This window comes from Carcharodon carcharias, chromosome 28 (assembly GCF_017639515.1).
Source record: "Carcharodon carcharias isolate sCarCar2 chromosome 28, sCarCar2.pri, whole genome shotgun sequence".
Classification (NCBI taxonomy): domain Eukaryota; kingdom Metazoa; phylum Chordata; class Chondrichthyes; order Lamniformes; family Lamnidae; genus Carcharodon; species Carcharodon carcharias.
The window spans coordinates 28,623,760-28,637,478 of NC_054494.1; the positions used below are offsets into that span (position 1 = coordinate 28,623,760).

Here is a 13,719-nt window from a genome sequence, read left to right on the forward strand (position 1 = left end):
TGTGCGGTGGTCCCGGAGAGGCTGTGAGGGAAAAGCAAGCAGAGTCCCTGTAGATCGAGGCAGAGAGAAGGATGTGCATTATGCTGTAGCTGACTCAGCATCTCCTCCAGCACTGCCAACCTTTCATTTGGGTAGATGAATGTTCCATGACCAACTGACTTGCTGCTGACAGAAAACAGAATTTTCTTCTAAATGCAGTTACTTTGTCTATATTTCGGATTCGTTGATCCCCTGGTTATGTATTCCTGATGTCTGTCTCTGGGCTCGAGGGCTTGGCATTCTCTACAGGATGAGTGAAGGAGCAATCTCTTCAGCTCCACCTGTTTTTCCTGTTGTTTCTGGAGACTCGGAAGGTGCTAATCCGACAGAAGAGCAGGAGAGCTCTCCACCATCCAGGGAATTACACTGCAGTGGTTGTATTGTGTGGCCTCGCCAACAAACCTGGCTCTGCATTGTTCCTCTTCTCATTGGATTCATTGGGCTGGGACTCAGTCTCATGTTGCTCAGGTGGATTCTTGTTGGTTCGGTGAAGGAATATGTGCCCTCAGATAACTTGGAGTCCAACCGCATTGGACAGGATCCTATCTTCCTCTCGAAGCCAAGCTCCTTCCCTAAGCATGAGGCCACTACCATGTACACTGGTACAAATACCATGGTTAGTACTATTGCTGTGAGTACCCGGGGTACAATCTCACTCACCCCCAGGATTAGTACCCACGGTACAACCACTGCCCGCCGTGGCCCCCTAACCCCCACAACGACTCCACCTGGTCCCCTCACCCCCACAGTACCGGGCACATTACCTTTTCGTCTCACCCCAACTGTTTCACATGTACCAACCTGGCAGGCAGTGCCCTTTTCTACCTCTTCAAGCAAATTCTTTCTGCACGACTCCACACCATCCTGGACACTAATAAAATCGGGGGAATCTACCACTGAGATCCATTCTGTTATTGGACCCAAATTTCGTGAGTAACTCAGATCTCAATATTCTGCAAATGTTGGAATGTAAGAGTTGCACACTCAATGTGTAAGTGTATAAGTGAATGTACGTGTGACTGTGGGTATGTGAGTATGTGTTTGAGTGTGTGTGTCAGTGTGTGAGATGTGAGAGTGTGTATGTGAATGTGAACATGAGTGTGTGTGGGTGTGAATGTTTGAGTTTGTGTGTGTTTGAGTGTATGTGACTGGGTGTGTGTGTGAATGTGAGTGACACTGTGTGTGAATGCTTGAGTTTGTGTGTGCTTGAGTATATGTGACTGTGAGTGTGTGTGGAGTATCTGCATGTCTGTGGGAGTGTGTATGTGTGTGTAGACTGAGTGTGTGTAGGTGTGTGTGTGCCTGTGAGAATGTGTGTTTGAGTATAAGTGAAACTGTGTGTGAATGTTTGAGTTTGTGTGTATTTCAATGTGCATGATTGTGAGTGTGTGTGGAGAATGTGTGTTTGAATATAAGTGAAACTGTATGTGAATGTTTGAGTTTGTGTGTGTTTCAATGTGCGTGATTGTGAGAGTGTGTGTGTGTGTGTGTAACAGGAGTTTGTGGGAGTCTGTGTGTTTGTGTTTATGGGGGAGTATGTAGGAGTGTGTTCGTGTGTGTGTTGGGGGAGTGTGTGGGACTGTGTGTGTGTGTCTGTGAGTGTGTGTGTTTGTGAGAGTGTGTGTGGGGGGGAGTGTGTGGGACTGTGTGTGTCGGGGGGGAGTGTGTGTGACTGTGCATTGGGGGGAGTGTGTGGGGGATTGTGTGTGTGAGAGAGAGAGTGTGTGTGTAGGAGTCTGTGTGTGTGTGTAGGAGTCTGTGTGTGTGTGCTGCATTCTTCAGTGAATTAAAGAATTAACACCCATCGTTATTTGGGGTCAGCTCTAGCTTTGCAATAGGAATAAACAATCAAAGTCAGCATAACCACAAAACATTGCAGATTTCAGATTTTAAATAAATGTGTGCTGACTGGTCTCCATTCTGATGGTGTTAAAAATACAGTTTTACATACATTACTTTCCTCTATTTTACAATGGGTGATGGTGGTCCATGTTCTGCAAAACAAAGGCTGATCCAATCTCTCTGTATATCAAAATTATTTCTGCCCCCATATATAGTGGATTAGGTTCAAATAGTATGATTAATGCCTGTATATAGTGAAAAGAATTCAATGTCTGTGTATATCGAGACAGATCTCATCCCTATGCATACCAAGAATGATTCTATCCCTGTGTGCATAGAGACTGATTCACTCCTTGTGTATATCGAGAATGACTCTATCCCTGTGTGTATTGAGACTGATTCACTCCTTGTGTATATTGAGAATGACTCTATCCCTGTGTGTATTGAGACTGATTCACTCCCGGTGTATATCGAAACTGATTCACTTCCGGTGTATATCGAGATTTTGTTTTTTTATTCTTTCATGGGATGTGGGCGTTACTGGCTTGGAGGGCATTTATTGCCCATCCCTAATTGCCCTTGAGAACTTGGTGAGCAGCTGCCTTAAGCGACTACATTCCATGTGTCGTAGGAACACTGACAGTGCTGTTATGGAGGGAGCTCCAGGATTTTGACCCAACGACAGTGAAAGAACAGCGATGTAGTTCCAAATCAGGATGGTGAGTTGCTTGAAGGGGAACTTCCATCTGGTGGTGTTCCCATCGCTTTGCTGCCTTTGTCCTTCTTGATGGTAGTGGTTGTGGATTTGGAAAGTGCTGCCTAAGGAGCCTGGGTGAGTTCCTGCAGTGCATCTTGTAGATGGTACACACTGCTGTTACTGTACGCTGGTGGTGGAGGGTGTGACTGTTTGTGGATGTGGTGCCAATCAAGTGGGTTGCTTTGTCCTGAAAGGTATCAAGCTTCTTGAGTGTTGTGGGAGCCGCACTCATCCAGGCAAATGGAGACTATTCCATCATACTTCTGATTTGTACCTTTTAAATGGTGGACAGACTTTGGGGAGTCAGGAGGTGAGTTACTTGCAGCAGGATTCCCAGTCTCTGACCCGCTTTTGTAGCCACAGTATTTCTATGGCTAGCCCAGTTCAGTTTCTGGTCAATGGTAACGCCCAGGATGTTGATAGTGGAGGATTCAGTGATGGTAATGCCACTGGGTGTCAAGAGGCGATGGTTGGATTCCCTCTTGCTGGAGGTGGTCATTGCCTGACACTTGTGTGGTGTGAATGTTACTTGCCACTTGTCAGCCCAAGCTTGGATATTGTCCAAGTCTTGCCGCATTTAGACATGGACTGCTTCAATATCTGAGGAATGGTGCTGAACATTGTGCAATCATCAGTGAAATTCCCCACTTCTGACCTTATGATGGAAGGAAGGTCATTGATCAAGCAGCTGAAAATATTAGGGCCAAGGACGCTACCCTGAAGAAATCCTTCAGTGATGTCCTGAGACTGAGATGACTGACCTCCAACAGCACCACTATTTTCCTTTGCTGTGTATGACTCCAACCAGTGGAGAGTTTTCCCCCCTGATTCCCATTGACTCCAGTTTTCCAAGGGCTCCTTTTTACCACACTTGGTCAAATGCTGCCTTGATGTCAAGGGAAGTCACACTCACCCCACCTCCAAAGTTCAACTTTTTTGTCCATATTTGAACCGAGGCTGTGATTAGTTGAGGAGCTGAGTGGCCCCTGGGGGAATCCAAACTGAGCGTCAGTGAGCAGGTTATTGCTGAGTGAGTGCTGCTTGATAGCACCGTTGTGACACCTGCTATCACTTTGCCGATGATTGAGGGTAAACTGATGGGGTGGAAATTGGCTGGGTTAGATTTGTCTTCCTTCTTGTGGACTGGACCTGCAGGGATTTTCCACATTGTTGGGTAAATGCCAGTGGTGTAACTGTACTGCAACAGCTTAGCTCTAGCCATGGCTAGTTCTGGAGCAGGTTTTCAGTACCATTGTGGAATATTGTCAGGGCCTATGGCCTTTGCAGTATCAAGTACCTTTAGCCGTTCCTTGATATCACTTGTAGGGAATAGAATTGGCTGAAAACTGGCATCTGTAATGCTGGGGACCTCCGGAGGAGGCCGAGATGGATCATCCACCTGGCATTTCTGGCTGAGAATTGTTGCAAATGCTTCAGCCTTATCTTTTGCACTGATGTGCTGGGCTCCTCCATCATTGAGGATGGGGATATTTGTGGAGCCTCCTCCTCCAGTGAGTTGTTTAATTGTCCAGCACCATTCAAGACTGGATGTGGAGGACTGCAGAGCTTAGCTCTGATCTGTTGGTTGTGCGATCACTTAGCTCTGACTATCGCTTGCTGCTTTCGGTGTTTGGCATTTGAAAAATGTTTATTCTTTCATGGGATGTGGGCATCGCTGGCAAGGCTAGCGTTTGTTGCCCATCCTGAATTGCCCTGGAACTGAGTCGCTCGCTGTGGGCCATTTCAGAGGGCAGTTGAGAGTCAGCCACACTGCTGTGGATCTGGGGCCACATGTAGTCCAGACTAGGTGAGGACAGCAGATTTCCTTCCCCCAAGGATATTAGTGAACCAGATGAGTTTTTTTTATAACTAGTCCAATGACATCACCATGATGTCATTCCCCCATGTAGTCCTGTGTTGTAGCTTCACCAGCTGACACCTCATTTTTCGGTATACCTGGTTCTGTTTTTGGCATGCCCGGCAGCACTCTGTATTGAACTTGTTCTATCACTGTGTATTCCAAGACTCATTCCATCCTCGTGTATATCAAGACTCATTCACTGCACGTGCACATGATGACTGATTTTAGCTTTGTGCATATCAAAACTGATCCCTTCCCCTGTATATTGAGACTGATTCAATTCTTGTGGGCACAGGAGTCTGATTCTAGTCCTGTGTATGTTGAGACTGATTCTTTCCCAGTGTATATTGAGACACATTCAGTGCATGTGCACATGATGGCTGATTCAGTCATTGTGTATATCAAGACTGATTCTCTGCCTTTGTGTAAACGGAGACTTATTCACACCCTCTTCATATCAATACTGACCCTCTCCCTGTGTATATTGAAACTGATCCTCTCACTGTGTATATCGAGACTCATTGACTGCTTGTGCACATGATGACTGACTTTAGCTCTGTGTGTATTAAAAACTGATCTCTGCCTCTGTGTATTGAGATTGATTTGATCCCTAAGGCCATTGGAGATTGATTCGCTCCCTATGTATATCGAAACTGATTCTGTCCCTGTGTAAATTGAGACTGGTTCTGTCCATGTGTATATGGAGACTGTTTCTGTCCCTGTGTATGTGGAGACTGGTTCTGTCCCTGTGTATATCCAGGCTAGTTCACTTCCTTTGTACATTGAGAATGAATCTGTGTCTGTACATATCAGGACTGATTCTGTCTGTGTGTATATTAAGACCGATTCACTTCCTGTATCACATCGAGGCTGTTTCTCTCACTGTGTATATCAAGGCTGATGCGCTTCATCTGTATATCGAGACTGATTCACTCTCTGTGTATATCAAGATTCATTCAATCCCTGTGTATATCGGGACTGATTGTCTCACTGTGTATAGCGAGACTGATTCACTGCATGTGCACACGATGACAGATTTTATCTCTGTGGATTTTGAGACAGGTTCTATCCCTCTGGACATAGGAGACTGATTCTAGCCCTGTGTGTATCGAGACTGTTTCTCTCTTTCTGTATATCAAGGTTGATTCAACCCCTGTTTATATTGGGACTGATTCTCTCACTGGGTTTAGCAAGACTTATTGTGATCATGATGACGAATTTTAACTCTGTGTATGTTAAAAACTTATCTCTGCCTGTGTATATTGAAGCTGGTTTGATCGCTATGGATTGAATCATTCTCTGTATACATCGAAACTGATTCTATATCTGTAGGTATCAAGGCTGATTTGCTGTCCTGCATTTTGAGAATGTTTCACTCTCTTTGTACATGGAGACTGATTTGATCTTTGTGTATATCAAGATAGGTTCTCTCACTGTGTGTATCGAGAATGATTCTCTTGTTGTGTACACCGAGACTGATTCCATATCTGTGTATATATAGTCTGATTCTCTTCCTGTGCATATAAAGACTGATTTACTCGATGTGTATCGGAAGAGTCATTTTAATCTCTGTGTATATCAAGACTGATCTCTGCCTGTGTATATCCTAATTGATTCTTTCTCTGTGTAGATCAAAAGTGATTCTCTTTTTGTGTATATAGAGACTGTTTCTATCCCTGTGTATATCGAGACTGACACCTTTGTTCGGTTTATCAGTGCTGAGACTATCCCTCTGTATATCGAGGTGGATCCTATCCTTGTATTTATCGAGTCTGGTTCTCTCTCTCTGTATTTCGAGATGGATTCTCTCGCTGTGTACATCAAGACTGGTTCATTCCTTGTGCAAATCGAAACTGATTCTCTCCCTTATTTTGAGGTTGATTCACTTCCTCCATATATTGAGACTGATTCCATCCCTGTGTAAACTGGGATTCATTCTCTCCCTGTATATATTGAGAACGTATCTCTGCTTTTGTATTTCGAGACTGATTGTCTCTCTGTGTATATCGGCACTGTTTCTCTCCCTGTGTATATCAAGACGGAATCAATCATTCTGTGTAATGAGTCTGATTCTGTCCCTGAATATTTCAAAACTCATTCATTCACTGTGTATATTTAACTGATTCTCTCTCTGTGTATAACGAGACTGACTTACTCCCTGTACATGTTTGAGGGTGATTCTGTCCCTGTGTATATTGAGACTGATGCATTGCTTATGCACAAGATGTCTGATTTTATAATGGAAATATCAAGACTGATCTTGGTCTCCATATATCGAAACACATTCTATCCCTGCGTATATGAAGACTGATTCTCTCTCTGTGTGTTTTGAGACTCCTTCATTGCATGTGTACAGGACTTTTTAAAAAAATTGTTCTTGGGATATGGGCATCACTGGCATATTGTTCACCCCTTGGCCATCAGAAGGCATTTAAGAGTCAACCACAGTGCTGTGGGTCTGGAGTCACATGTTGGGCAGACCAGGTAAGGACAGCAGATTTCCTTCCTTAAAAGGCATTAGGGAACCAGATGAGATTTTACGACATTCGGTAATGATTTCGTGGTCATCATTAGACTTTTAATTCCAGGTCTTTATTGAATTCAAATTCCACCACCTACCATGGTGGGATTCGAACCTGGGTCCCCAGAGCATTACCCTGGGTCTCTGGATTACTAGTCCAGTGACAGTACCACTATACACCACCACCTCCCCATGAGGGATTTTATCCCTGTGCATATCAATACTGATCTCTGTCTGTGTATATTGAGACTCATTGGCTGTATGTGTATATCCTGGTGGATATAGGAGACTGATTCTAGCCCTATGTGTATCGAGACTATTTCTCCCTCTGTGTATATCGAGACTGATACACACCTTGCATATATCAAGACTGACTCACTGCTAGTGTATATTGAGTCTCTGGCTGTATATGCACCAGATGACTGTTTTTTATGTATGTGCATATCAAGATGGATCTCTGCCTATGTATAGTGAGAGTTTCTATCTCTGTGGACGTAGGAGACTGATTCTAGACCCCTGTACGTCAAGACTAGTTCCTACCCTGTGTATATCAGTACTGATTACCTCCGTGTGCATATTGAAACTGCTTCTCTCCCTGTGTATATCGAGACTGATTCCATCCCTGTGTATACCGAGACTGATTCCATCCCTGAGTATGCTGAGACTGATTCCATCCCTGTGTATACCGAGACTGATTCCATCCCTGTGTATACCGAGACTGATTCCATCCCTGTGTATATTGAGACTGATTCCATCCCTATGTATATTGAGACTGATTCCATCCCTGTGTATACCGAGACTGATTCCATCCCTGTGTATACCGAGACTGATTCCGTTCCTGTGTATACCGAGACTGATTCCATCCTTGTGTATACCGAGACTGATTCTATTCCTGTGCATACCGAGACTGATTCCATTCCTCTATAGACCGAGATTAATACACTCCTTGCCTATATCAAGACTGTTTCACCAATGTACATTGAGACTCAGTCACTGCATGTGGACATGATGACTTATATTATCTCTGTATATATCAAGATTAATCTCTGCCAGTGTATATTGAGACAGATTCTATCCATGTGGACATAGGATACTGATTCTTGCCTTGTGTATATCAAGACTGATTCCATATCTGTAGATATCAAGGTTGTTTCACCTCCTCTGCATTTTTGAGAATGATTCACTCTCTTGGTACATGGAGACTGATTTGTTCTTTATGCCTATTAAGACTGATCCTCTTTGTGTATATCAAGACTGGTTCCCTTCATGTGTATATTGAGACTGATTGATTCTTATCTGTGTATATATAGCCTGGTTCTCTTCCAGTATATACCAAGACTGATTCACTCCATGTGCATACGAAGAGTCATTTTTATCTCTGCTGATACCAAGACAGATCTCTGCCTGTGTATATCCAAACTGATTCTATCTCCATGTAGATCAGGAGTGATTCTCTTCTTGCATCAGGGACTGTTTCTATCCCTATATATATTGAGACTGACTCCTTTGCTCTGGTTATCAATGCTAAGTCTACCCCTCTGTATATCGAGGCGGATCATATCCCTATGTATATTGAGTTTGACTCTGTCCCTGTGTATATAGAGACTGATTCACTCAGTGTGTGTGTATATCGAGATTAATTCATTCCCAGTCTATATCGAGCATGATTCTATGTCTATATAAATCGAGGCACATTCACTCTCTCTGTATATCGAGATTGATTCACTGTCTTCGTATACAGAGACTGATTCATACTTCGTGTATATCAAGTCTGAACCTCTTGCTGTGTATACTGAGCCTGATTCTCTCTGTGTATATTGAGAATGGTTCATTCGCTGTATATATCAAGAGCAATTCACCCCCTGAGGCTGATTCTCTCCCTGTGTATATCAAGAGCGATTCTATCCCTGGTGTATATCCAGACTGATTTCTTCCCTGTGTATATTGAGACTGATCCTATCTCTTGGTACATTGATACTGGTTCATTCCCTGTGTGTATCAAAAGTGATTCTCTCCCTGGACTACATCGAGACTGATTCAATCCCCTTTTCATATCAAGATTGATTATCTCCCTATATAAATCAATACTGATTCACGCTTGTTGTGTATTGAGACTGATATTTTTGCTGTGTATATCGAGACTGATTCTCGCCCTGTGTATACTGAAACTGAACCTACCCTGTGTATACCGAGACTGATTCTCTCCGTGTATATTGAAACTGACTCTACACCTGTGTATATTAATTGATGCACTCCCTGCATTTATGAAGACTGATTCACTGCCAGTATAGATCGAGAATTATTCACAACATGTGCACATGACTGATTTTATCTGTGTATATCAAGACTGCCTGTGTATATTGAGGCTGATTCTAGACTTGTGTTTATCAAAACTGGTTCTAGCTCAGTGTATGTCAAGACTCACTCTAGCTCTGTGTATATCGAGACTGATTTACTCCCAGTGTATATCGCGGCTCATTTATTGGATGTGCACATGCTAACTGACTTTATCTCTGTGTTTATTGAGCCTGATTCTTTCCCTGTGTATATTGAAACTGATTTTCTCTCTCATTGTATATCAAGACTGATTCAATCCCTGTGTATATCAAGACCCATTCACTTCATCTGCTCTTAATGATACATTAAATCTCTGTGTATATCAAGACTGATCTCTGCTTGTGTATATTGAGACAAATACTATCCCTGTGGACATAGGATTCTGATTCTTACCCTTTGTATATCGAGTCTGAATCTGTCTGTGTATATCAAGACTCATTCTCTCACTGTGGTTATCAAGACTAATTCTCTCCCTGTGTATATTGAGGCTGATTCCCTCACTGTGTACATCGAGACACATTCACTGCATGTGCACATGGTGACGGATTTTAGCCCTTTGTACATCAAGACAGATCTCTGCCTGTGCATATTAAGGCAGATTCTATCCCTGTGGACATAGGACACTGATTCTATCCTTATGTATATCGAGTCTGATTCTATCCCTGTGTATATTGAGACTGATTTTGTCCCTGTGTATATTGAGTCTGATTCACTCCCTCTGTATTTTGAGAATGATTTCATGCCTGTATAAATCAAGGCTGATTTGCTCTCTCTGCACATTGAGACTGATCCACTCTCTTTGTACATGGAGGCTGATTCCCTTTTTGTGGATATCAAGATTGATTTTCTCACTGTGTGTATCGAGACTGATTCTATATCTGTGTATATATAGTCTGATTCTCTTCCTATACATATCAAGACTGATTCACTGCATATTTGTAAGAAGAGCCATTTTAATTACTATGTATATCAAGACTGATCTCTGCCTGTGTATATCCAAGCTGCTTCTATCTCTGGGTAGATCAAGTGATCCTTTTCTTGTGTTTATTGAGAATGATTCTATCCTTGTGTATATTGAGACCTTTTCACTACATGTGCTTATGATGATACATTTTATTTCTCTGTATATCAGGACTGACCTCTGCCTGTGTATATCGAGACAGATTTTATCCCTGTGGACATAGGAGACTGATTTCTTACCCTGTGTATATCGAGCCTGATTCTCTCCCTGCGCATATCAAGACTCATTCACTCCCTGTGTATATCAAAGTTAATTCTCCCCCTGTGTATATCCACACTAATTCACTCCCTGTGTACGTCAAGAATTAATCTATGTCTGTACATAGCATGACAGATTTGCTCACTGTATATATCGAAATTGCTTCTCTGTTTGTGCATGTCGAGACTGATTCTCTTCCTGTGTGTATCGAGGTTGATTCTCTCCCTGTCTATATCAAGACTGATTTGCAGCCAGTGTGTATCAAGACTCATTCACATCATGTGCCCATGATGATGGATTTTAAATCTGTGGATATCAAGACTGAACTTTGCCTGTTCATATTGAGACAGAGTTGATTTCAGTGGACATAGGAGACTCATTGTAGCCCAGTGAATATCGAGGCTAATTATCTTCCTGTGTATGCAGAGATTGATTCTCTTCCAGTATATGTTGTTGCTGATTCTGCCTGTAAATATCAAAACTGATTCTCTCCCTTTGTATTTTAAGAATGGTTCTTTGTCTATATATATATATCAAGGCTGATTCTCTGTATATTGAGACTGCTTTACTCTCTTTGTACATGAGGGCTCATTCTCTCCCTGTGTATATCGAGACTGATTCTCTTCCTGTGTATACAGAGACTGATTCTCTTCCTGTGTATATTGTTGCTGATTCTCTTCCTGTGTACATCGAGACTGATTATCTCCCTTTATATTTTAAGAATGATTCTTTGTCTAAATATATATCAAGGCTGATTCTCTGTATATTGAGACTGATTCATTCTCTTTGTACATGGGGACTCATTCTCTCCCTGTGTATATTGAGACTGATTCTCTTGCTGTGTTTATTGAGACTGATTAAATCCCTGTTTATATCAAGATTGATTCTCTCCTTGTACATATGTAGACTGATTCACTCCCTCTGTATATTGAGATTTCTTCTAGCCCAGTGTATATCGAGAATGATTCTTCCCTGAATATATCGAGACTGATTCTCTACCTTTGTACATTGAGGCTCATTCTCTCCCTGTGTATAGCGAGACACAATCTCTTTCTGTGTTTATCAAGACAGATTCTATCTCTGTGTATATCGAGCCTGATTCTCTCCCTGTATATATGAAGGCTGATTCTGTCCCTATGTTATAAAGTTGATCTGTAGACAACTTTCCTGAGTGGAAACATTGAACTTTATTTACAAGACAGCAGTAGCAGCTACACATGTGCATCAACCTCTATAACTAAAGAAGAACTCACTCTCTGAAGGTTCCCTGTGCTGCTAACACATTGGTTTATACAGATAATGTGATCCTACAACACAGGATTATTCTTAAAGCTACAGTCCTACGTTTATCCAAACTTTGATTACTACATTCCTTCCCCCTTTAAATTTTCTGTACATTTTGTATTTACAAGGATATTTATCTCGTGACATTACAATATTTACACAGGTTATTAAATTACAAGTACAGTCTTTCAGGAGGCTTCCTGATCCATGTGGAATGTTGTAGCTCCGTCAGAACCACATTAATATCAGGTACCTCGTTAGGCACATGCAGTTCAGTGTCTTCCACTCTGAAAGAGACATTGGACATGTCTGTCCTTGGTTGATCAACTTCAACAGGAACCACTGGTTCAGTAATGGTTACAGGTAGAACAGTATCTTGTTGGGGTATCTATCTTTTGAATGATTCACATGCTTACAGGTGATCCAGTCCTCCACTTCCATGTAGTACCACAATGGTCCGGTCAGTAACCACTTGGGTTCTCCACTGAAATTCTTTACATATACTGCTTCTCCAACAGTAAATTGTCGCTCACGACTATGCAAATCATGAATCGCTTTTTGGTTCCCTTGACCTTTCTCCACCTCCCCTCCAAACTGGGAAGTATCAAGCTTAGTTTTGTCTAAAGATGGCACCTCATAAGTAATTCTGCGTCTTCTTTCTATGTGTGTTTTTACCACAGAATTTAGCCTTGGCCTTCTTTTTGACTTCACTGTCAGTCAGACTTCTCTCAGATGCAATCTCAACTTGTCTTAGTTCAGTAGTTGAGTTCCCCATGACTTCTCCACTTGCATTTTGGAAAGTTCTACGACTTTTGTTTTCAAAGCCTCTTTAGCTTCATTTAGCTGATTCTTCAGCTCACCTGTTGCCTTCTTGTGCCTGTTAGCTTCCTCCTGGAAACTTGAACATTGCTGCATCTTCTCTGCCAACTGGCTCTTTAGTTTGTTCAGAGTGAATTTAATTCCTTCCTGTTTCTCTTCATAATTTTCCAGAGGTACAAACTTTGACCTGAGGGATTCTTGTCGTGTGTGAAGATTTTTCAACAGGGTTTTCCTTTTCTTTGCAAAGCTCACTCGCTTCATCTTGAATTCTGTAATTCAGCAGAGTCTCCTTGGGTTTCTTCTGCTGTTCTTCCATGTCGTTGTATAAGACAGTCTACATTTCTTCAGGCTGCTGAATGGCTACACACTCATTTTTCACCCAGTTGTGGTCCTTGGACCCTCCAGGCTCTTTCTGAAGTACCTTGCCTTGTTCCTTTTCCAACTCAGGAACTCTTCCTGCTTCCTTTTGAAATCTCACTGGCCAATCAAGGTTAACTTCCCTCAACCAACTTCCACCTAGAAGGCTCGGTCCTTCACCTTCCACCACCATCACTGGTAGCTGTACCGATTGGTGTCTATAATGAACAGTTACTCTGGTGATACCTTTTACTTGGATTTCTTTCCCTCGGCAGATGTTTGTCCCAAATTTAATTGTTGAGCACCTTTATTTAAATACCCACAAGTGTGTTCCCCTATTACATTGGTAGAAGCACCCATGTCCACTTCCATTTTTAAGGGTTTACCATTCACTTGCACTGTAACAAATATTGGTTCTGTCTTCCCAACTTTCATGTTGAATAGTGAATAAATATCAGAATTGTTTGTTTCTGGCTCTTCTACACTAGACCTCATTGGACTTTGTTGTTTGAAGGCCTGTTTAAACCTCGCTTTGCACTGTCTCATTATGTGTCCACTTCTGTGACAAAAATAACATTCTACTTTTTAAAATTGCCAATGGCCAGAAGACTGATTGTTTCCACGTCGATGAAAGTTATTTTAAAATTTAGTTGCTAAGCTGCTTCCTCTCCTTTTTCGGTTAG

The 13,719-nt window shown here is 42.1% G+C and overlaps 1 protein-coding gene across 1 annotated transcript in view; it reads left to right on the forward strand.

Moving 5' to 3' along the window:
• Positions 1–289: 289 nt before the first annotated feature.
• The window catches only part of LOC121270789 (pro-neuregulin-3, membrane-bound isoform-like), a 598,214-nt gene continuing 584,784 nt past the window's right edge, over positions 290–13,719 (forward strand). The window contains exons 1-2 of the mRNA XM_041176229.1: positions 290–655; positions 848–968. Coding sequence (XP_041032163.1) covers positions 290–655; positions 848–968 — 487 coding nt within the window. The remainder of the gene's footprint in view (positions 656–847; positions 969–13,719) is intronic.